Source organism: Schistocerca cancellata, chromosome 9, assembly GCF_023864275.1.
Source record: "Schistocerca cancellata isolate TAMUIC-IGC-003103 chromosome 9, iqSchCanc2.1, whole genome shotgun sequence".
Taxonomy (NCBI): domain Eukaryota; kingdom Metazoa; phylum Arthropoda; class Insecta; order Orthoptera; family Acrididae; genus Schistocerca; species Schistocerca cancellata.
Window position 1 is genome coordinate 506,681,059 of NC_064634.1, and position 26,193 is coordinate 506,707,251.

The window sequence follows — 26,193 nt, forward strand, 5'->3', positions numbered from 1 at the left end:
GCACCCGTCTCGTGGCGCACAGGGCCGTGTTGGCCGATAGAAGTCCCGTGTTTGGCGGCATGTTTCGCCACGACACACTGGAAGCCAACATCGGCGAGGTCGCAGTCCCGGACGTGGAGGGCCCAGTGCTCCGCCAGCTGGTCGCCTACCTCTACACCCTCCAGGCCCCTCAGCTGCCCAGCCTGGCCTCCGACCTGCTGGCAGCCGCTGATAAATACGGCGTGTCGGCCCTGAAGGCTCGGTGCGAGCAGCACGTGGCCGCTCAGCTGTCCGTCGAGACAGCGGCGGCCGCAGCTGTTCTGGCGATCAGGCACTCCTGCACCAGCCTCAGGCAGGCCGCCGTTAATTTCATCAAGGCCAATGTCGCCCAGGTTATGACCACACGGGGCTGGGCTGACGCAGTGCGCACTCAGCCAGAAGAAGTGGTCGCACTGAGTCAGCTGCTCGCGAGTCCTCCGGGAGAAGCCAGGTAAGCATGTGACGAGCCACTTGTCTGTGTTGAACATTTCTTTTTTGTGTTTCCATGCCAATAATTATACTTAATGTTCAAGTATTTTAGAGCAGAGACACATCTGTCAGTTTTTGGTGTTGTGATGTTTTTCATAACTAATCTAGAGCAATGGAATTTTGGCAACACATTTGTCTAGGTAACATATGTAACTGATTAACATCACAGGTTAATGTAAGGGCCAGATTTGCCATTGAAGCCGGCCGGAGTGGCCTTGCGGTTCTAGGCGCTACAGTCTAGAGCCAGGCGACTGCTACGGTCGCGGGTTCGAATCCTGCCTCAGTCATGGATGTGTGTGATGTCCTTTGGTGAGTTAGGTTTAATTAGTTCTAAGTTATAGGCGACTTATGACCTCAGAAGTTAAGTCGCATAATGCTCAGAGCCATTTGAACCTTTTTTTTTTTGCCATTGAAAATGTGACATGCTGGGACATTAATAAACTGTGTAATCGCCAGAACGTTGAATGCAAGGATGCAAATGTTAATGCATTGTTATGATAGGTAACAGATGTCAATTTGTGTGATTGATTTCCACGCTTGTTGCACTTGGTCGATCAGTACAGGGTCGGCTAATGAGTTAATGATGTGTGGGGATGCTGCTGGAGTTTTCATGCGATTGGAGACAGACAGGGCGGTCGAGCAGATCAAGGCAACATGTCGGCACTATGTAGAGCATCTTGTATTTCAACAGCTGTTATTGTGTGAGCTTTATCCTATTGAAAATACCTCCTGGAATGCTTTTCATGAATGGCAGCACAACAGATCGAATCGCCAGACTGACACATTTTAAGTCCGGATGCATGGGATAACGACGACAGTGCTCCTGTTCTCACATGAAATTGCACCACAGACCATAATTCCAGCTGTAGGTCCAATGTGCCTAGCATGAAGACAGGTTGGCTTCAAGTCCTCAACTTGCCTCCTCCTAAAAAACTTCCAGCCATCACTGGCACCGAGGCAGAAACAGATCCATCAGAAAACATAACAGACATCTATCCTGCTCTCTAATGTTCTCTCGCTTGACCCCACTGAAGTTGCAAATGATGGTGGTTTGGAGTCAGTGGAATGCACGATATAGGGCGTCTGGCTCGCAGCTGACTTTGATGTAATCGATTTCTAATATTTGGTTTCGCCACTGTAGTGCCAACTGCTGCTCAAATTATTGCTACAGATGCAGTACGATAATGGCATCTTTGTCGCAATCAACTCACCCCGCCCAGCCTCAAAGGTAGCTAACGCACAAGGTTCCTAGAGTACTTCATCTTCACAGCACCGTTACTGGCACCACTCTTATGCGAGTGGCACGAAATCTGGACTGACATAATAACTCAGATGTAGTAACAAGCCTACTAACTTTCGTTTATGTCGAACAACCCCTTCTTGGTGCTGCAATTTTTTCTCTATTAGTGTGCATGATCACTGACGTCCATTTTCTTGTATCTCTTGATGTTTTCCTGAACTTAATGTAACAGCTTCATTTAATATTATAACTGAACTGCGTTTATTAACAGATAAGCTTGCAAATGAAAATAAAGGAAGAGAGAAATCTTTTGTAGCTTTATAAATTGTTTTCACCTTAGGTGCTGTCATCTGTTCTATTAAATTCTGTGTGTGGAATAACCAGTCATTTAGATTCCGGCATCAAGCCTGTGATCAAAATGTACATTGATTGTGGACAGAGCAGATAGTGATCTTTACAATTTACAGCTAGGTCATGAAAGTGTGCAGGTCTTTTTCTGTGAGCTGTACAGGGTCACTGTTAACCTGTTGATGCAAAAGAATCTTTATTGCTGTTGGCTGCCTCTGCTACTGCCGACAAGGGGGTACATATAAATGGCGTCATGCTATGTATAGAGAAGATGAAGATGAGGAGCAAGTCTGTCACCCAATACCAGCACTATGTACTCTGTAGCAGGCTGTTGCGTGGCTCAAGGAGGTCAGCAGTGTGTTTATAATCTCTGATTTTCGATTTCTGATGCTACCACATAGTAAGTGTTCACTTCTGGGGTAGGTGTAGTAAAGTAAATGGACAGAGTAATCACAATTCCCACATGAGTACTACAAATTTCCATGTTGTGTATCTCTATTTTGGTTTCTTGCTAGATGTATGTTTGGAAACTGTAGTAGTGTGTACTTGCCAGTCAAAGCACGAAAAGACGACTCCAGTACAGAACTTTACATAAGCAGAAGAGTTGGAAGGCATAGGTGTTTACTCCCTATATATTCCAGGCCAACCTCATGATACAACAAGCCAGTCCTAAGAACAAAACAGAAGCATCGGGGCTGGTACTCACATTTCTACCTGTTTCTGCTTAATTGATCTCAGGATGCATGCAGTAGCTACGTACACTCCCTTCCATCACACAGACTGGGAGGGAGTTGTATTGACAAAGTGGTCTGCTTTCTTCTTTGAGGAGTAGCCATCAAATCTCTGCTTGATTGTCCCTGTTTTGTTAGAACTTTTCTATTGTGTTAATAGAGGCTATATGGAGAATTCTGTTCTATTTCCTTCTACTGGGACCTTCTCTATGGCAACTGTTGTTTTTGCTGATCCATCCCGAAACAAATTCAACATTGATGGGATGTTGAGATCCAAATATTATTACACACCGTCTAACAGTACAAATACTCCCAACAAGCCTATGTCCTGGTAATTCTAAAAAATTTACTTTATTTTCAGACATGTTTAAATATTTATGCCCATAGTTAATGAGCTGCTTAATAAACTACAATTATTGTCTTTCATATAATGTAGCCTAAGCAGCCTGACTGGTTTACAAACCACAACTGAATGAGAAATATATCAGTCTCAAACTCACCAGTTCAATATGGGCTAGCGCAAACAAATTTTAAAAACGGAATCCTTACCACCACGGCTGTCTTTTCCAGTTATCCTAACACTCATTACCTTTAAATCTAATACTATCTCTGTTATTTAGAAGTAAAGTTTGGAAACGCTGTTGATAACTTTAATAGCGCCCAAGTTGTAATTCGTCGGGCGTCATGCACTACTGCATGTTATTTGTCCACTTGCTTACGATAACCTCAGTTTCCCCACACAACTCCGTAGTCGCAACTCTTTCATCTCTCCAGTGGGCTTCATTGTGTGTCAATGATAAATTAATTTCCCAGTTTTCTAGATCAGAAAATGATAAATGACAGGCATTACCTTCGCTTCATTCATAGACTGATAATTAAAGGTATTAGGAGTAGTATATTTTTAGGTTGGTTTGTATCACAAAATATATGTGGCAAGAGCAAGTCACTAATGCTTATTTTCCCCTGGGTTGCAGCAGATCGGGTGTCTAGGTGTGGTGATGTGGCCACAAAACAGAAAGTCTATACCGATAGGCATTGTCCACTGAGTGGTGCAGTTACGACTGTGCAAGTGTGCAGAAGACATCAGGTCATAAGGTTTGCGACGTGTTTGTGCAAAGAATGTTCGAGTCGAAGCAGAGAAAAAACATCCAGTACACTGGTGTGTGTACATGGTATGGTACAACGTTACCTATATATATCCAACCTGCGAGGGTGTGCTAAATCTGCCTTTTGAAACAGAAATCCCCCTTGGAATCTACGCCAAAAAATACGTATTGTTAACCAAACCGTTGTTTTCAACACATGATAAATGACGCTGTAATAGCCGAATGTGAAGTGTTCCAGTCTGTGCAATTAATAACCGACATATTTGATTCCACATTTCATTTACGATGTAAATGTAAACCTTAGTATCTTAAAGGTCGATATTTATGTTCGGAATTTATTTTAGAGCTGCGAATTTGACTGTATAGCACAATGTGGTTAGCCGTTTCTATGTCTGGCTAGAAATTACGTGTAGCGTGACCCAGGGACAACGACACGGATGTAATAGTGTTCTGTTCACATCAGGATGCTTCATTTCAGTGATTCTGCTAGCCTCTCACCACTGGGGTGCTCGATTTTGGCAAGTGGCAAGTGGACCTGCCACTGTCACTTCATGGACAGTTTACCTTATTACACTAGCTGTGGTTAGTATTCTGCAGGTAACCATGTAGTGGTCAGTGTAAGAGTTACGGCAGTTGGATCAAAACACAAACCGAAATAACGCACTTTGATAGTGGGGTTCGAGGGTTGCCACAGAAATCAAGCATTCCGATGGTTAGGGGACTCAGTACAGTAAACCACATAGGAAATTTAACTCTATGTTACAATATAGTCAATGTCTAGCCTTATTATTTGTACCGTACAATCTCATTTGCAACGCTCTAGTAGTATGTGAAAATCAGTATCAACCTCTACAAAACAAAAACTTAGACAAATATCAAGTGTGTGTTCTTTTGCAATTGAGAACCGACGCATTTGATTCCGTTGCACAAATGGGAGACAACAGTTTGGTAACCTATACGTATTTTTGCGTAGAATTCGAATATGCATTAAAAAGAGGGATTCCTGTTTGAAAATACGTAGTTGACCGAACAAACCAGGGGTGGTTTGGAGGCGGACGGTTGTAGCACAGACAAATGTTTTCTTTCCTTATACTGACTTTTCCCCTAGAACATTTTTTTTTCGTACGATACATTTAGTTATATGTATCCTGTGTATAAATACACAACAGTACCTGCCCTTTCAGTTTCCAGACATTAGCTTGTGTCTTCTGGTCTCTGGCACAAGTCAGAGCTTTCACCAGTTTCAACGTGTAATCATGACTTGATGAGTCTTTAAGGAAATAGAATTTGTCCATTGCCATATGTAAACTCATGCTCATTATTTTCATTCAGATTGACTCCTTCATTCCTAAGGAAATCTCCTACTCACTGTCTAGTAAATATGGTTACAAAATTGTTAAGGCTTTCGTGGCCACTTGTTGACAAACTGCCTATTGGCTTCTGTCTCGGGTTCTTCGGTCGACGTTCATCTAATGATTTTTCTGACGTTTCGCCAGCACGAGTGGCTGGCATTGTCAAAGCTTCACCCTCCATTGCCGGTGGTGAACTGGAGCCGAGCTCACGGCCGCAGACTATATGTACCTGGCGCGCCAACGTCCGAGGGCTTCTCCGCGGTCATTTCCGGTGCGGTTCTTCTCTTGCTACCTGCGACGGTCGTTCGCTGCAGTACGGGATGCCAGGATCCGTTTACCTTAAGTCTTTCCTCTTTCTTGTTGAAACTGTTCGCGTGTTTTTGTATTTCTACAGCTTCTCTGAACAAGCGCGTGTGATAGTGCATCTCTACAGCCAGAACTTCCGTGTCGGCGAATTTTATTACATGGTCGGTCTCATTCAGTGCGTGCTCTGCCACGACCGATTTCTCCACCTGCCCCAACCTGCAATGTCGCTTATGCTCTTTGATTCTGGTGTTAATTGATCGTCCAGTCATTCCGACATAAACTTTTCCGCATGTGCATGGTATACGGAATATTCCCGACATTGCAAGTGGGTCTCTTTTCTCCATCGCCGATCTAAGGCGCTCTTTGATCTTCCTTGTCGGTTTGAAAATCGTCTTTACGCCACGTTTGCGCATCATACGGCCGATTCTGCCCGTCTCTCTGGGAATGTCTGGCAGAAAGGCCGTACTCGACATTTCTTTTCCTGGTTCCTTACTTCGCCAAGTGTTTGGCTCTGTTACACTTCTAATGTAATTTGCGGAGTACCCATTGCTCCTCAGAACTGTTTCGAGGTGTTGCATTTCTCGTTTGAGGTGTTGCGTCCTACATATTCGTCCTGCTCTCGTTACGAGCGTACTAATCATGCCTCTTTTCTGGCTCGGGTGGTGGTTTGACAATTTGTGCAGATATCGGTCCGTGTGTGTCGGTTTTCGATACACGCTGTGTCCCAGGTTTTCGCCGTCCCTTCTGACCAGCACATCTAGAAATGGCAGTTTCTTGTCCTTTTCTACTTCCATGGTAAATATGTTGGCATCGAGGCTGTTCAAGTGTCTTAGGAAGTCACCGAGCTGTTCTTCACCATGGCTCCACACCACGAAAGTATCATCGACGTACCTGTACCACACCTTAGGTTTGCAAGTTGCCGAGTCCAGTGCCTGTGCTTCGAATTGTTCCATGAAGAAGTTGGCCACCACTGGACTGAGAGGACTACCCATGGCGACGCCTTCCAGCTGTTCGTAGAAATCGCCATTCCACGTGAAATAGCTCGTGGTGAGACATGCATGGAAGAGATTTTTGATGTCTTGCGGGAACATGGAACCGATGTGCTCCAGAGCGTCACTGAGTGGCACTTTCGTAAATAACGAAACAACATCAAAGCTGACCAGGATGTCGTTTGGTGCAAGTTTCAGTTTCTTCAGCTTCTAAATGAAATGTCCTGAGTCCTTAATGTATGTGTCGGACTTCCCCACGTGTCGCTGGAGCAGAGAGGCCAAATGTTCTGCCAGTTTATACGTTGGTGAGCCAGGAGCGCTAACGATCGGTCTCAGTGGAACGTTCTTCTTATGGATCTTGGGTAATCCAGCCGAGGTGGTAGGGCTTCTGTGTTGCGCATGTTTTTCTGTATGTCCGTCGGCAGAGAAGACGCCTTAATTAATCGATTCGTATTCCGTGTGATACGCTGCGTCGGATCTGTGCTTAGTTTTTGGTACGTCGTCGGATCTAATAGGTCTCGGATCTTTTACTCATAATCTTCGGTCTTCATTACGACGGTCGCATTTCCCTTATCGGCAGGCAGTACCAATATACTCTTGTCGGCGTTGAGATTCTTAATGGCTTGTGCCTCTTCTTTCTTCAGGTTGCAAGCTGGTGGTTTTGCTCGGCGCAGTATCCTGGCTGTTTCAGTGCGTATTTCCTCTGCCCTTTCACAAGGAAAGATCCGAATGGCTGCTTCGATGTTGGAAATGATGTCCTCCATAGACATAGTTCTCCGGATGATAGCGAAATTCCCTTCTTTTTGAAGAACAGACACTTCCCCTTCGGTTAATTGTCGTTCAGTGAGGTTGACTATAGTGTGTGACATGTCGGGAATCACATTGTCGGTCTGCTTCCGGCATCATTCAAACTTTTTCTTCTGCAGCTCGATGCAGCGCTCGAGTTCGTTCTGCATGCTCCTGTGAGTGATGCTGTCGATCTTGTCCGAGTCGTCTCGATGCATTCTGCTACTTATTTCATAGAAAATGTCCAGAAGTTCCTGATCCGTTCTTGCCAAGTCTCTCCGTGTTGTATGTATTCGCTCACGAAGAAAAGATCGTTCCATTCTGTCGTAGATACGATGTGCTTGAGCGGTGGTGAATAGGCGCTTACATCTCAAGAACTTCGGTGTAGCACATTCATCTCGGCACCGTGACAGAAAGGCGAGAGAGGACATCAGTCACGCATTCTTATTCCGTCGTTGGTCAAGGCGTCGGTACAATCTGCAAATCTCTCCCCGTAGAGGCGTAATACAAAATTGTTAAGGCTTTCGTGGCCACTTGTTGACAAACTGCCTATTGGCTTCTGTCTCAGGTTCTTCGGCCGAAGTTCATCTAATGATTTTTCTGACGTTTCGCTAGCACGAGTGGCTGGCATTGTCAAAGCTTCACCCTCCATTGCCGGTGGTGAACTGGAGCCGAGCTCGCCTGCAATGTCGTTTATGCTCTTTGATCCTGGTGTTAATTGATCGTCCAGTCATTCCAACATAAACTTTTCCGCATGTGCATGGTATACGGTATATTCCCGACATTGAAAGTGGGTCTCTTTTCTCCTTCGTCGATCTAAGACACTCTTTGATCTTCCTTGTCGGTTTGAAAATCGTCTTTACGCCAGGTTGGGGCAGGTGGAGTAATCGGCCGTGGCAGATCACGCACTGAATGAGACCGACCACGTAATAAAATTCAGCGACGCGGAAGTTCTGGCTGTAGAGAAGCACTATCACACGCGCTTGTTCAGAGAAGCTTTAGAAATACAAAAACACGCGAACAGTTTCAACAAGAAAGAGGAAAGACTTAAGGTAAACGGATCCTGGCTTCCCGTACTGCAACGAACGGCGGTCGCAGGTAGTGAGAGGAGAACTGCACCAGAAATGACCGCGAAGAAGCCCTCGGACGTTGGCGCGCAAGGTACTTATAGTCTGCGGCCGCGAGCTCGGCTCCAGTTCACCACCGGCAATGGAGGGTGAAGCTTTGACAATGCCAGCCACTTGTGCTGGCAAAACGTCAGAAAAATCATTAGATGAACGTCGGCCGAAGAACCCGAGACAGAAGCCAATAGGCAGTTTGTCAAATATGGTTACCCTGAATAAAGTAGTGAAAGTAAATTTTGTATTTCATTGGTGTCACGACGTCTGATAAATTGTCAGGCGTAAATGTATATACAGATCGTGTCTTGTTACGTTATAGATTTTCTTGCCACAAACATTCGACTTTACAGTCAAATGGCATTTAACGTTCACCTGTTCAGTGAGAGCCCCCATGGTCAATGTGAACTAAATTTGTTCAGCAAGAAATGTTTCAGTTTCTGTGATGAAAATTAAAGTGCTGCGGTTTTAAGAATTTTATTGGAATAACTTCTTTGAATTACAAATTCTGTGCACTTAATTTACCTGAATTTCCTTCGCGAGTCTGTTCAATAGCTGCTGCCCGCCTCACAACCATGTGAGCCTCCTAATGCGTCGTCCCTAACACATGAGGTACGAGCAACATTTGATTAAATCAGTACCACAATAAGTACATTCAAAGGTTATTGCTGTTGCTATTTCCATGTGATTCTTGTTGTGTATTTGAACTGTCCTTGTACTACTATAGCACAACTGACGGCGTTGCATCTATGTTTCATTTGTACTTTCTTTTGTTGTTTGTTACGGTAAGCTACTGGTCTGAGGAACTCCGCCTCTATCTGATCAGTTTACACACTGCTCCTCCTGAGTTATTCACCTTAGCAGACCCACTATTGTCATTGGCAGTGTGTGTTCTGTTGTCTGTGTGAAGACGATCCCCCAGCAGCGACTCATGTAGTAACCTGCCCTATGGCCCCAAGTGGGCAGAGTTTACCACACCCTGCCTGTCTGTCTTTGCAGCGCGCCGGCCTCTGCAGACGGCAGTCCGCGCCCCGGCAGTGGGCCGCAGGGAGACCGCGGCCACACCCCTGCCACTGCTGCCACGCCCACGGCTGCCTGCACCACTCCTCCGCCAGATGACTCTGCCGTCTCTCGCCTTCGGTGAGTTCCGCCACTACACAGTGCGATCTGCGGGGGCATCAACCAAGTGTTGGGTGTAAGGAAATCGAATGGCGCTGTAGTGCATATGTGGTAACACAGAGGTCATAGTTATCAAGATAACTTATTCCATTTACAAATTCTCGTTGCGACTAGCCATGAATCAAAGTGATTCTTTACATCCCTCTGTGGGTTCACCGTATGAGTTATATTAAGTTTAGGACACAAGCTGTCTTGCACTGCAGTTATATGGGAAAGATATAATTAAACAAAATCATTTTCCTTAGATACGGATTATAGTGATGTGTTGGATGCAAGTTCTTCTTTCGATGATGGCTATCTGAGTATGAATCGTTCAGCAAATAGGTGAGACAGAAGGTGCTGGCCGGCCGGGGTGGCCTAGCGGTTCTAGGCGATACAGTCTTGTTTAAGTAGTTCTAAGTTCTAGGGGACTGATGACCTTAGAAGTTAAGTCCCGTAGTGCTCAGAGCCTTTTGAACCATTTTTAGAAGGCGCTGACGCAGTGAAACACCAATAAACTTCGATTTTATGTGAATTATTAATTTTGAATGCAAGCCTTTGGTGAACCTCAAACAGAAATTGCGAAGGAATTGAAAGCACGAAAAACAAACAAAATAATATGCAGAATAATAAGTATGTGGTGTGGTCTGGGGTGTGTCTTCACACTTTGTACATTTATCTTCAAGTGACTTTTCGGAGAATCACCGAAAACTTGTGCCGTACTGTTTTGAAGCGAACATATCGTTGAGCCAACTTCCGAGTGCATGTTCATCTGGAAAAGAAGTTTCTTGAAGACTTTTCGATAGAGAGCCCAGAAGGTGAGACGAACCAAGCCGCCCCTGAGTGGCCATGCGGTTCTAGGCGCTACAGTCTTGAGCCGCGTGACCGCTACAAAAATGGTTCAAATGACTCTGAGCACTATGGGACTCAACATCTTAGGTCATAAGTCCCCTAGAACTTAGAACTACTTAAACCTAACTAACCTAAGGACATCAAACACCCATGCCCGAGGCAGGATTCGAACCTGCGACCGTAGCAGTCCCACGGTTCCGGACTGCAGCGCCAGAACCGCACGGCCACCGCGGCCTGCGTGACCGCTACGGTCGCAGGTTCGAATCCTGCCTCAGGCATGGATGTGTGTGATGTCCTTAGGTTAGTTAGGTTTAAGTAGTTCTAAGTTATAGGAGGGGACTGATGACCACAGCATTTAAGTCCCATAGTGCTCAGAGCCATTTGAACCATTTTTTTGATAACGAGCAAGCAGAGATGCATATATGTCAAGCCGCTCACTTCTGTGATTTTTCCTCAGAACATGCAGTACCCATACACCTGATTCTTGAACCTTCCCCCTTGCATGCACATGTCGCACGATTGTGTAACGATCACAGTTCGTCACATTTGCCAGTTCTAGAGTACATTAACGTGGATCATTGTGGATTAATGCGGAGGTCTACGTGAACGCAGAGTCACATATATAAAAACGATCTTCCTTTAAAACCAGAAAACTATTTTACAGCCATGTGCTGTCCATTGGCATTATCCCCGTACACGGCACAAATGTTTCTGGCTGTCTCCCCTGCTGTCCACCATCATTTGGACTCAAACAGGAGAACGTCCCAATTTCTTCTCTTGCACTCCATTTCTAGCGTCCACAATTACACGTACTATCAAAAAAATAGCCCAAATGGCTCTGAGCACAATGGGACTTAACTTCTGAGGTCATCAGTCCACTATAGCTTAGAACTACTTAAAGCTAACTAACCTGAGGACATCACATACAACCATGCCGGAGGCAGGATTCGAACCTGCGACCTTAGCGGTCGCGCGGTTCCAGACTGTAGCGCCTAGAACCGCCCAGATCATCCGGCCGGCTCCATGTTCTATCTACAAATCACACAATGACAGTATGTAAACTCAAGTACACACAGTGAGTAAAAATGATAGTCGATGAATATACCCATAGTAACCGGCGTATCACAATGAAAAAAAAAAACCGGTATGAGCTTATGCACCAACTGATAATTTCATATTTGTTTTCGATACATTAGAATCAGAGGTTCACCACAGGATATGGAGCAGTAACACAACTGGAGGAACGAAGTATTTAGAGTATGGTGGGAGAGACGTAAGCTAGAAACTCTGGTGGTAGTGTTTCGGAATCAGCCATGGAAAGAGCAGGCTCAGTGAAAGGGGTCACATATGCAGGTGCACTCAGAAGGCGTAATGGTTAAGGTGACTGCTCGAAATAATCAGAAACGTCGTGTTGTGGATGTGGTTGAATTGTTAAGAACACACAGCACCTCTGGGAATTCGGCAGGTATCTTGGGTACAGTTATGTTTACCCTTCCAGCATGACAGCTGTGCTAAATAACACAACTAAATTTTACAAGAGAGACATGTTTTCGTAAGTGTTGGAAAAAACTACACTGAAGATCAAACACTCACTTTACACACTAGACCTACACGATTAGTCTGCAATTCACAATTAAATACCAGCCAGAGAATTCATCGAATTACTTTCAACCTACTTCTGTACCGTTTCACTCTCTAACAACGTGCAGGAGAAACGAACACTTAAATCTTTAAGTGTGAGCACTGATTTATTTTATTATAATTATAATTTGTCCCTATGTATGTGGGCGCCAATAAAATAGATTCACACTCTTGGAGGATAACGGGGCAAAGCTGGTACCAACAGAACGGATAACGAGCAATGACGGAAGACAACACCAGACTTAGTAAGCAAATACTCAAGACTTTTTAGGCCTTCTAATATAATATATCTTATAAGTGAATCCAGATTCAACTAGCGCATCTGGTGATCACCTTTGTAGGCCAAATTACAAGGGAAGATAACGGCAGCATAGTATTCGTTAAAACCAAACAAGAACTGTGAGAGATGGTCGTCTTAACAAATGAAGCTGTGAGCCTTGTAGTAGTACCTTTGCCATTTTTTGATTAGCTGTTGGCGACATTTACATATGATGAAATTTAGCCGAACTAATAGATTTTATTGGCGGACTAGCAGTGTTAATCCCAAGTAACAAAAGCGGATCACCGCAGTAAGATTGTAGACAGATAACATTACAGAATGTCGATTTCCGGCATTGGGGTTCTTATTAAATAACGGATTAAAATCACTTCAAAAGAGAATCTACGCCACAACCCAGTATAACCACAGTTACAATCACGTCGGGTCTGTTAGCAGACTAAACACGTATATTTTATCTCTCACCACAATCTACAAATCAGAACTAACCATAAATTTCATGGACTTTGACATCGTGTTTTTTGAGTCCGTCTGATACGCCACGAACTCCTCTCCCGTTCCACCTTTTTATCTCGCAGTAGCATTTGCAACCTACGTGCTCAGTTATTTGCTGGATGTCTTCCTTTACAGCTTTTAACCTCTACCATTCCCTCTGATACCATGGAAATTATTCCCTGATGTATTAACAGAAGTCGTATCCCTTCTTCTTGTCAATGCTTTTCGTTTATTCCTTTCCTCCCAGGCTCTGCGCAGAACCTCCTCATTCCTTATTAGTCCACCTAATTGTCAACATTGGTCTGTAGCAAAACATCTCAAATCCTTTCTTTGTGTTCCGTTCCGGTTTCCCCACAATCCATGATGTGACATCGTGTACGATTGAGTCAAAACACAATTTTATTTTAACACTGTGAACAAAATAAGTTTTAATGCACAGGTGGCAAAATACAACATCGTGAGGATGGGGCCTACAGAATCGGCGTTAATGGACAGCTTATGATAACACAAGGAATTAACAAGACGCTTGTGGACGGGGATGGCTGCTGTAAGCTACACTCACGCTACTGACGTGGAAACATATCTTGGAACATTAGAAGGTCTCAAGGTTTCCAATATCTCGACAATACATAAGTAATATGCCCATGAAATAAGTTTGTTGATCAAAAAAAGGGAGATCTGCAAAAAATCAAATTTGGACGACGTACATCGAAAGGTTAGTCGCGAAAATTAACTATAAAAAATTTTGGGACTGATGGAACTACCCTAAACACGAAATTTTTAACATAGCTGAAAGGAATATGCTACTGGAACTTAGGTACCTTCCCAAACTGGAAAGCATGCTTTCAGTTAACTGGGGGTTTAATCTTCAAAGAATGCTTGAGCAGATGAAGTTCTACGACAGAATTTCAGATAATCCATTGAAGACGAAGTCTCCAAACGAATATGAAGTCGTGTCAGGGAGTTTATTAAACACCCTTCATGCCCTCCCAGTCAGTACGATTCACAATGACTAAATTTGTCCTTCTGCCACCATCAGATGAGTTACAAAATAGAAATAATGTAACCATGATAGGTTCAGTTGGCTGAAAAATATACAAAAAGAATAGCATGGCTAAGAGCCACAACACACCATTAGAAATATTCTCATATGAGTCTAACCTCACAGAAGTTGTAGAGACAGGTGTATGAGCTAGACCAGCGGTAGCCTGAGGTCGTCTTACATTTATACAAACAAGAGATACAGCTGGTAGAGGGCGCTAGCACTGAAGTACACTGAGCGACCAGCGTCACAGATTCAGTAGATTATTCACAGTCGTTAAACGAAATGGTTCCCATGTGTCTAAAGTTAGCGTGTAACAGTAAAACACAAAACAAAGAATTAAGCAGGAAAATATACTTTTAAAATCACCTTTAAACATCTACACCGACATTCACTCACAGAACCTGCAAGCCACTGTATGGTGCTTAGCGTGGGTGGCGTGTGAGACCATGTACCATCACTTGTCAATTCATTTTCCGTTCTACTCGCAAATGGAGGAAGGGGAAACGATTCCATAAGGCTTACCTTATCTTCGCGGTCCTTACGCGAAATGCACGTTGGCGTCAACAGAATCGTCATGGATTCAGCTTCAAATGCCCCTTCTCTTAATTTTTTCAGTAGTGTTTCGCAAAAGGAATGGCGTCTTCCAACTTGAGTTCAGGACACAAATGGGGAATACATTTTGTTAAGATTTATTCATGGCGCATACAGCCAGCCTAAGACGAGAGGGAACAACAATAATCTGTTACATCCTTTTAAAAAGAATTTAAGTCAATGATCTAAGTAGATTAACATATTTGCTATAGTTTAAGGTAAGAAATTCACTTTTTCTATATATTTAGAATTTGATCATCTGTTACAGAACAGTAGATGAGCTATCCAGTGCATTCTCTTGCTAGACGAATCTTAATGTTTGTAGACAAAACATCTCCAGAGGACATCATATACTGTAATAATTTCGCAGGTGCTTGATGCCTTCTGTGGCAAGCGAAAAAATTTGATTATCATCATCTTCACTTCCGCATTCACATGAAGAAGATTTGACTATCTTCGCGGAATGTCCCGTGACTGAAGCGAAGTCGTGCCAATGTTACTACACTCCTGGAAATTGAAATAAGAACACCGTGAATTCATTGTCCCAGGAAGGGGAAACTTTATTGACACATTCCTGGGGTCAGATACATCACATGATCACACTGACAGAACCACAGGCACATAGACGCAGGCAACAGAGCATGCACAATGTCGGCACTAGTACAGTGTATATCCACCTTTCGCAGCAATGGAGGCTGCTATTCTCCCATGGAGACGATCGTAGAGATGCTGGATGTAGTCCTGTGGAACGGCTTGCCATGCCATTTCCACCTGGCGCCTCAGTTGGACCAGTGTTCGTGCTGGACGTGCAGACCGCGTGAGACGACGCTTCATCCAGTCCCAAACATGCTCAATGGGGGACAGATCCGGAGATCTTGCTGGCCAGGGTAGTTGACTTACACCTTCTAGAGCACGTTGGGTGGCACGGGATACATGCGGACGTGCATTGTCCTGTTGGAACAGCAAGTTCCCTTGCCGGTCTAGGAATGGTAGAACGATGGGTTCGATGACGGTTTGGATGTACCGTGCACTATTCAGTGTCCCCTCGACGATCACCAGTGGTGTACGGCCAGTGTAGGAGATCGCTCCCCACACCATGATGCCGGGTGTTGGCCCTGTGTGCCTCGGTCGTATGCAGTCCTGATTGTGGCGCTCACCTGCACGGCGCCAAACACGCATACGACCATCATTGGCACCGAGGCAGAAGCGACTCTCATCGCTGAAGACGACACGTCTCCATTCGTCCCTCCATTCACGCCTGTCGCGACACCACTGGAGGCGGGCTGCACGATGTTGGGGCGTGAGCGGAAGACGGCCTAACGGTGTGCGGGACCGTAGCGCAGCTTCATGGAGACGGTTGCGAATGGTCCTCGCCGATACCCCAGGAGCAACAGTGTCCCTAATTTGCTGGGAAGTGGCGGTGCGGTCCCCTACGGCACTGCGTAGGATCCTACGGTCTTGGCGTGCATCCGTGCGTCGCTGCGGTCCGGTCCCAGGTCGACGGGCACGTGCACCTTCCACCGACCACTGGCGACAACATCGATGTACTGTGGAGACCGCACGCCCCACGTGTTGAGCAATTCGTCGGTACGTCCACCCGGCCTCCCGCATGCCCACTATACGCCCTCGCTCAAAGTCCGTCAACTGCACATACGGTTCACGTCCACGCTGTCGCGGCATGCTACCAGTGTTAAAGACTGCGATGGAGCTCCGTATGCCACGGCAAACTGGCTGACACTGACGGCGGCGGTGCACAAATGCTGCGCAGCTAGCGCCATTCGACGGCCAACACCGCGGTTCCTGGTGTGTCCGCTGTGCCGTGTGTGTGATCATTGCTTGTACAGCCCTCTCGCAGTGTCCGGAGCAAGTATGGTGCGTCTGACACACCGGTGTCAATGTGTTCTTTTTTCCATTTCCAGGAGTGTATAAACTAAGGTGACAAAGGTCGCGGGATAGCGATATGCACATATACAGATGGCGGTAGCATCGCGTACACGAGGCAGAAAGGGGCAGTGCACTGGCGAAGCTGTTATTTGTACCCAGAGATTCATGTGGAAAGGTTTCCGACCTGATTACGGACGCACGACGCGAATTAACAGACTTTGAATGAGGAAGGGTCTTTGGAGCTGGACGCATGGGACATTCCTTTTCGGAATTCGTTAGGGAATCCAGTATTCCAAGAGATCCGTAGAGTCAAGAGTGTGCGGAGAAGGCCACATTTCAGGCGTTACCTCTCACCACGGACGATGAAGTGGCCGACGGACTTCGCTTAAAGTCCGAGAGCAGCGGCACTTCCGTGGAGTTGTCAGTGTTAACAGACAAGCAACATTACGTGAAATAAGCGCAGAGATTGATATCGGACGTACGACGATCGTGTCTATTAGGGCAGTGCGGCGAAATTTGGCGTTAACGGGCAGAGTGCCTCTGCCAACAGCAGAACACCGCCTGCAGCGCCTCTCCCGGGCTGGTGACCATATCGGTTGGCCCCTAGACGACTGTAAATCCTTGTTCTGGTCGGATGGGTCCCGATTTCAATTAGGAACAGCTGATTGTAGGGTTCGAGTGTGGCGCATGCCCAACGAAGCCATGGACCCAAGTTGGCAACAAGGCGCTGTGCAAACTGGCGGTGGCTCCACAATGGTTAGAGCTATTTTACATGTAATGGACTAGGTGCTCCGATCATTGACTTTAAATGATTATGTGCTGCTACTTGGCGCATTGTCAACCACACAAATGCCGTCATGGAACATGAAGTCCATGAATGGCTGGAGATGGTCTCCATGTCACTGGGCCACAATTTTTTGCGGTAGGCTTGAAGAAGAATTGGGAGAGTTAGAGCGCCCGACATGAATCTCGTCGAAAATTTATGGAACATAATCAAGAGGTCTGTTGGTACACAAATTCCTGCACCGGCAACACTTTTGCAGCTGCAGACGGCTGTGGAGGGCAGCATTGTTCACTATTTCTGCTGGGGGCTTCAAACAAACTTGTTGAGCCCTCGCCACACCGAGCCGCTGCACTGTGCAGGGCAAAAGGACACGGTATTAGGGGGCGCCCCACGACTTCTGTCACCTCAGTGCACACTTTCTGCTGTATCTGCGATTTTGGTACTTGGGGCGTAACGGGAGGTTAGATACCACTGGGGCATAAGTGTTACCCTCTAATGTCGTATAACCGTTCGAGATTTTTCACTCAATCTGGCACTGGTTGCAGTTTTTATGTCGTGAAGATAATGGTCGGGTGGCACTTTATCGTATTTCGCTGCAGCAGTGTAAAAATCTTGCTTGGACATTTTCATTTTCGTTTATTCCACTGTGCACCTTGACTCGTAATATGATGGTTAGCGTAGTGGCATTTTAACAGCATCATTGCTGAACGTGAGTCTGGTAAAACTGATTTTTTTTTTTTTTGCTTGCACTTCTGTAGCGTATTTAAATCTGTCTAAAATCGCAGTGAGTTCTGCAGAGAGATTTAATGCACCTTCAGGGAGGTTGTGTTTGCCTCCTTATTAGCCTTGCTAACTACAAATGCACTTCCTGTCCCTGTTTTTATTTAGGCCCATCTGTGTAGGTAGGTCTGCCTTGAGGATAGTCCAGTTGCTACTTTGCTAGCGAAAACTGTCTCACTCACTGTATATTGGCTGAAAAGAAGATCCATCTTAATATTCATCTACACTAAGGTATGAGCGTAGGGCGTGCTGAAGCAGATTACATTTTGCGAAGTAGCAACTTATTTACGGAAGGACGAAGCAAAGTAAATTCTATTTTGTCAAAAACTGACATGTTGAGACCGTGGCTGTGTACAATTAATGTAGGTTAATTCTTACAGAGAAGAAAACAGCAACCATCCACTATTACCACTGCTATTTATTTAGGTAAATAGCGCCGTTACCGGTTGCGAACTGAAAAGTTCATCATCAGACGAATGTTCACATGTTTTTCAAGATACACTTTACATTATCGTCCGTTTTTTATTTTTATTATTCCACTGTGGCGAAGTATTTTTGGTGTGTTGTTGCCCTGTTATGTAACTTCTACAGCAACATATTGTGCAAAGCACCACGCATACCCACACACCAAACAGAATTTTCCACATGTGAAGTTATCACAGAGATTACAAATTTACAAACTCAACAGTGTCAGAGACATTCTCTCTCAGAGACATGACATAAATTTGTAATCTCTGTGATAACTTCACATGTGGAAAATTCTTTTTGGTGTGTGGGTATGTGTGGTGCTTTGCACAATATGTTGTTGTACAAGTTACATAAGTGCTGGATATAATTAGGAATATGCGAAAAATACAATCCTGCAACTTCGCAACAAAATTGCGCGGAATTTTCGACCCAACTACCATAACCACTTAACATTACATATTTATTTACGCTGTATTTCATCGTTTGGAGGCTAGTTATTTTCACATAGGGCGCTTCTAACACTGTTATTCTACCGTAGGGCAACAAAACACCAAAAATACTTCGCCACAGTGGAATAATGAAAATAATAAACGGACGATAATGGAAAGTGTATCTTGAAAAACATGTGAACAGCCGTCTGATGATGAACTGTCCAGTTCGCAACCGGTAACGGCGCTATTTACCTAAACAAATAGCAGTGTTAATAGTGGCTGGTTGCTGTTTTCTTCTCTGTAAGAATTAACCTACATTAAGTAAATTTCTGCTAAGGGTGGTAGTTTCTTCTTAATTCAATGCCTACCAGCATAGTATTTTAATCTCAGTTATCAAATTTTCGTTTAAGAACTTAAAACGTTTCAGGCGGAATCTGATTATGAAGTATTTGACAGTTCTAATAATATTTCATTTACTTCCATCATTGAGGCGTAAATTGTAACCGATTTGGATGCTCCGATAGCTTAACAGTAACACAGTTTTTCTAGTGTATTCTGCGTTTCTGAACTGTAACAAACGCATCAGTAATCCATGTAAGGTATTATTAGCGCGCTGTATATGGTAATAAAGATTTGTAAGTGTCCTTCCCAACGAACTCCTGTCACAGCGCGAGGGACACTTTCAGATTTTGTAATTACATGATTAATGTGATGTTATGATGTTAACTTATGATGGATATTAAGCCCTAAGTACTTGACCACTCTTCGGACCGGGAATATAAAGAGTCCTAATCTTGTAACTCTTGTTTCCTTAAGCCTATGTCTGTTATATACGCACTCAGCTGATTTATCAGGCAATATGTCGAGGCAGTCCTCATTCAGCCATATACTGAACACTATCACAGCGTTATCCATCTGCTGCCGATACTCAGGAAAACTATCGATACGAGTATAAATATATAAACCATCTGCATACTGCATCCATCTGCATGCCGCACTTGGGTGAAACACTGAATGTGGGTCTGATGTAAAAAGACTGAACGGAAATGGTGAGCCTTTTGATATCCTTTTGCTTTCTCTCCTTGGTCCTACTGTTTCATAGTGTCTAGTATTAACCAGGGTTCTATCGGAAAACAAACGGTATAGCTTGTGAATGAATGACAGTGTGATGTGATGATTCTTCAACTCATTTATGAATAGGCGCATACGGACGCTATCACAATGGGTTGTCATATCCGTATACACTGCTGGAAAGTACTGACTGTCACTGAACGCAAGTGGTATATCAGTAATAATCAGACTAGCGTTCAGTCGTGCCGATGCACTTTCTAAAAACTGTTTGTCCAAGGGCAGTACTTTTTCATTCTCAATCTATCTTTCTAGTTTGTGTTCCATCATATTTCTATCGTGTGTTAACGAGTCCTATGAGTGAATGATAACTGTACTTCGGAATGCACTGAGGCGCCTTTCCCATTTTATGTATTTTACGATCCGAGCAGTCGTCATTTCTGGCCTGAAGATTTGGTTGGTCCACACTTTATTTAAAATATTCAATAAATGAATTCATCGCTTCTCCGACATCCATTGAAGCAATCAATAGAGAATGTTACTCGGTCCTGGTACCATAGTCTTGCTGTGCGCTATTGCTCGTGTCATTTCCAACAGGGAAAAAATATCATTTAGTGGGTGTTCCACCTGACACTCATCATGAGCTCGCTTTTTCCTGTTCTCGTCCGCTATGTCGCCTGTAGCATTCCTACTGCCGTTTTAATATATCTTATTCTCTATATTTTATGCCAAACGATAGTCATGGAGCACTGAGGAGGTGAGCTATTACACCAATATCGGCAGCTTCCCCTATTTTTATTTTTGTATGGATGCTGCGCCCTTGATTGGATTAAAGTACAGAAAATTCTCTTCTACCGCTTGTCGCTAGTAGGTTTTGAGTTTTCCTCCCCTCATTAGCTGCCGTCTCACGTTATTCATCCCACCAGACCGGGAGTGACCTGGTAGAGGCCTACAAGGGCGTGTTTCGTTGGTTTGAGTCTTCTGCTGCTCTTTCAATGTTATGCACTAATACGGCATAATGCACACTCAGATCCGCACTCTCTTTAAGGTCTTTCATTTTCTCCATCAACATTTCCCCATATTCCGCGCACTGCATACAGCAATCTAGAAAAGCACATGAATCATAAATATAATTTCAAAAACTGAAGTATTTGCTGTTGCCTTTAGACAAATTGCAGCCACAAGAACTTAAGTTGAAAATGTGTGTGTTTCTGTATACATGTATGTTGGCGGAGGTGGGAGGGAAGGGATGTTTGTGTGGTTCTGTGTATATGTATGTGTGGTGTGTGTGTGTGTGTGTGTGTGTGTGTGTGTGTGTGTGTGTGTGTGTGTGTGTGTGCACATGAGACTTTGTGTGACTTTATGTGGATATGGTTGTTGACATGCAAACACAGTCTCCTCAGCAAGTTTGTACACGTGTATATGCCAACAAATATGTTTGTGTTTATGAATAAAGTAGTTAAGCTAGAGCCATTTCTATATCCGAAATATTTCGATGAAATTAGTTCCTGTTAAATATTAGCTTGCTCTGTTTGACGAGCATCTTTCTACAAATTTGTAAATGAATGGATTGTCATGATGGAAAACTTAATTTGCGTGCCTGAAGGTGTGAGAAGTTTACGTGCCATATTTGGCTGTATTACAAAGGGAGCTATTGCACATGAAGAAGTATTTTACCTTAATAGGGCTTCTTTTTCGGTGGCAGGCTATTGCTGCTTAGCAACAGCATTCTAACGTTAAATGTCAGGTATCAATGTGACAAAATAAGCTGACTAAATGAGACGGAATGTAGGAGTTTTTAACTGATGAAGACTTTGGGAGTATCATGTCACTGTACGTCTGTACTTTAGTAAAAGGAGACTGTCCCGCTGTTTCGTGACATAAACGGAGAAAATTGCGTATTAATTTGTGGTTGTTGGACAGATCTACTTTTGGAACTGGTTTTATCTCAGGTTCTTCTGCAGTATTCTTAATCATAATTATCTACTTGGATAAAGAAATGTGACAAATTGCCGTTTTTTGACAGGAGCCTTCCTGAAAAGGAGAAGAATAGCAGGCTGATTCAGGCAGCAAAAGGGGGTGCAGTTACTGAGCTGCAGACGCTGCTGGGAGCTGGTGCAGACGTGGGAGCGAGGGATGAGGGTGAGAGCAGGTGGACCACCCTGCACTGGGCTGCAGACAAGGGACACGAGAAGGCAGCGAGGTGCCTGGTGGAGGGTGGAGCATACGTGGACGCTAGGACCAGCGGCTGGCAGGAGACGCCCCTGCACAGGGCTGCATACAGTGGCCATGAGGCTGTGGCGCGGTTTCTGCTGGAGGCAGGGGCGGAGGTTGATGCCAGGAACAAAACGCAGAGCACGCCCTTGCTCTTGGCTGCAGAGAAAGGGCACGCGGCGGTGGTGCGGCTGCTACTGGCCTCCACGCCTTACCACAGCGCTAGGAATCAGTGGGGGCGGACACCGCTACACGAGGTGGCTCTGAACGGCCACGCCGAGGTGGCCTCTGCACTGCTCGAGGCAGGGGCCGACCGCTGGGCCAGGAATAACGAGGGGAAAACCCCACTGGACCTCGCCAGGCAGAAAAATCACCAGCGGCTGATAGACATGCTAAGGTGAAGCTAGCAGTCTGACAGACATTCTTGGAGTAAAACGAAAAGAGGCCCACTCCAAGACTTTCCTTAATTATTAAAATAAAGAATATGATAAATTTAAACCTGTTGTCATTCACTGTTTCTATACTCCAACTTCAGGGAGAGCACTGTATCTCTGTACACTCGTATGGTTTTTGCTTCTAGTGAGCCCTCCAAAAGATGTCTCGTTATTTCAATTTTAAATCATGGTATACAGTTTTAATGTGCTGCATAATTTTTCTAAAATTATAAAAAATACTGAAAGATTAAACTTCTCTCAAATGTGAAAACATTTTCCAAGGTGCAACGTGGTCATCGACCTAGGAACAAATATTAGACTGAAATTCAGAAGACTGCAGACGAGAAAATCTCTTCAATACTGCACATACTAGTGTACCTGTCACTCTGCTACACACCAACACTTAGTAAATGAAATGAAATTAAGAATAATTTTATAATAAAACCGTTAAAAATAAAAAAACTTGTTGAAATAGGAGCTATTGGCAACTATCACAACGTTCACTTCTGAAGATAGGTGAAATTGTTGACAGATTAAAGACACTCAGTTCGTTTGGAAACAAGTGTTCCATTCTAGAACACTTTCTTTCCACCAGTGACAGGTCATAGCTTAACTGCTGACACATTCTATAACTCGTTTTGGAAACATACACAATTTTACACACAATAAGAATTAGCAATATATCCGAAATAGGCTCAATATACTCTGCAATATTTAAATATGTAGAACACAAATTGTTTGCAAATGCTGCACAGTTCATATGCCCAACGAAAAATTCGAAAATGGAGCAAACTGCTTATTACATTACTTCATCTGATTCTAAAATGGGTTTTAGATCGGTAGTTCTCTCGAGTGACTCATGTTATCCTGAGTACATTTTCCTGTAGGATCAACACATCCCTTACTTGTAAGTACGGAAGTATCATCACAGCAAGAGCGACAATGAGAGATATCTACAAGATCATACTGAAAACTAATACATGAGAAAGCTTTATGTGGTTTTCTAGATTGGCTGACGTGTTACATGTCATGCATGTTACTCAGCCGACTGTCCCACTCCACTCACACAGGCTACTGCTCGCTGCCAGTAGAAGACTCTACACTGAAGCATGTGACATGGCTTGGTGTGACGTAACTACCTCAGTGTACAGTGATATTCTCACAAACTGTCCACACACGGAGCATCTCTCCTTCTGCACAACAATGCTATACCACACAAGAGCGCTGCATCTCTGAAACTACCCGACGCCTCGACTTGACAGTCTTCGATCATCCTCCATACATTTCAGACTTTGCCCCATCCTGCTTTCATGTGGACCCAAACCTTCGACGACTTCCCTATGACTTTGATATTGTTGGAAAGGAGGCAGGATGCGGCTTCTTCAACAAACATTCTATAGCGACAGTATCAATAACTGTTCTCCCATTGTCAGTAATGTCATCATCGCTAGAGTGAACGTGTTGCAAAGTAAATATGCATACATGAAGACTAAAGATGTACAATGGTAATAAAATTTGGTTTATTTAAAAGGTACAAGAGTTTTCAAATAAAAAAATTCGAAGGTGTTACTTTTCATCACACCCTAGTAAAAACTAATCCACGAAAATTGTGAAAACAACAAAAATCGGGAAATTCTCTATTACTACACCTGATTACAGAAAAGTAGTTGACAGGATCATGGTCTGTGCCAAGTGAAACTATTGCAGATTTCACCCTACCCAGATAACAGCCATGTACTGATCTGTAGTTTGGCTGCATCTTCATGTCAGGCCCAGCAAGGAAATTACTTCTGCGTCTCCTGTGCAGTAATTTGTGTCTATACTTACAGCAATCACACCATTGTCAATAGCCACACGACGTTAGTTCTGAACCCAAACTGAATTTACTCATGTGTCTGCAGTATACGTGTTTGCTAGCTATTGTGTTTTATTACAATATCGTGTCAGTTGTAATATGCACACCAAGTTATCTGCTTATCTGAAATTGTGTTACTGGTTTATCGCTGTTATGTTAGAACAACCTGATATCGTACAGTTCCCACACAGCTGTAATGCTGCAGTTAGAAGGTGAACCACCATGTATCAGGTGATATGGATCTCCACTCATTTTCCACAGAGTACTGTAGCGTATTGTCCTTTCTTCCACATTTCCCTTCTGTGGATTTCCAGTGCATTTCCCTCCGCCGGTGAAGCTTCCTCAGTGGCCGCCATGCAACCCATCTCTTATAAACTCTGCCGTCAGCGCCCACACTGACTGTGCAGACTCTCAAGAACTGTGAAAAATGTATGACTAATTAGTGTAGGTAATCCAGCCAGAAATCTAAACATTTTGCATGAGCGCTATTCCTCTTTGAGGGGGTAAAAACTAGTCATACTGATATTTTCAAATATCAAGACACAAGGGAAATAATTATATAGCTGCTGGGGAGCATTGATTAAATCAATGAGGAAAGTGGAAAGTTTGCGCTAGACTGGAATATGAAACCGAGTGTTCTGCTTACTAGATAGATGTCCTGACCACTGTACCATACAGACACAGTGATCATAGCAACTGGACAGACTATTCTAGCACACCTCCTGACAGATTTAAGTTCTAAACATACACCACACACTACTGCTGTAGTACCCATTATCATCATTACTCGCTGCTTTTCGCCAATTCCAATAAGAGTTCGAGTGTGGTGAGCACCTGCACTGGATTGTGAATTATTTTGTAGGGAGGACACAGCATGTTACCTTGGACATCGGGTGATTGGAAGAAGTAGAGGTAACTGTGAATGTGCCACAGGGAAGTATGTTACGACCCTTGCTCTTTGTGTTGTATTAGGAGATCGCTTACAAGTAACTTGTATAACCAGTAATTGAATATTGTCCTTATGTGTTGGATTAACAAATTCAACTAACAGGCGACATCAAATGTGTTCAAAAAGGACAGCAGAAATGGTCACAGATCGGTCTGATCCATGGTAACGCATCATGCAAACGCTCAAAAATAGAAAGTGGCAGACATCTTAACATAGACGACCACTACCCCATGGAAGGATACTTGTATGTTGCAGAAACTGGTGTTACTTTAAGAGCTTAGGAAAATAACACAACCCTCCACATAAGGGACAAAAGATCAGACTTATCACAGTGTGCATAGACGCTACTGAATGGTCACACTTCCCTCAGTCCCTATGAGAATGAAGTGGAGAGAGAGGCTACTGTGAAGTATGATGACAAACAACATCTACCATTCACTTCAGTGGTTTGCAGAGTATGGATACCGACGTAGAAACGTTCAAAAACCCTCCATAGCCATGTATAATACAGGCCAGAGTGTGCCCCATAACAATTTTGATTGATATCTTTCACGACTGGGCCAGTATGTATTGCATTCATATGGACCATAGCCTTCCTTACATACTTCCACACGTCTCTGCAGTGATAAAGCAAACAGCCAAGTGAAACGTTGGTTATTTTACCTTCAGCAATAGTTTCGGCTATTTTTATCGAACTGGGTTCTCTGCAAATGTTGCCTTTCTTCTAAAAGTTCCATTTAAAAGCATGCTCTTCCCAGTTACCCTTTCACCTACAGAATACCAT

The 26,193-nt window shown here is 44.0% G+C and overlaps 1 protein-coding gene across 1 annotated transcript in view; it reads left to right on the plus strand.

The window, feature by feature from the left end:
• LOC126101533 (uncharacterized) overlaps positions 1-26,193 on the plus strand; it is a 760,565-nt gene that overhangs the window by 471,649 nt on the left and 262,723 nt on the right. Inside the window, exons 3-4 of the mRNA XM_049912174.1 lie at positions 9,483-9,623; positions 21,984-22,568. Coding sequence (XP_049768131.1) covers positions 9,483-9,623; positions 21,984-22,568 — 726 coding nt within the window. The remainder of the gene's footprint in view (positions 1-9,482; positions 9,624-21,983; positions 22,569-26,193) is intronic.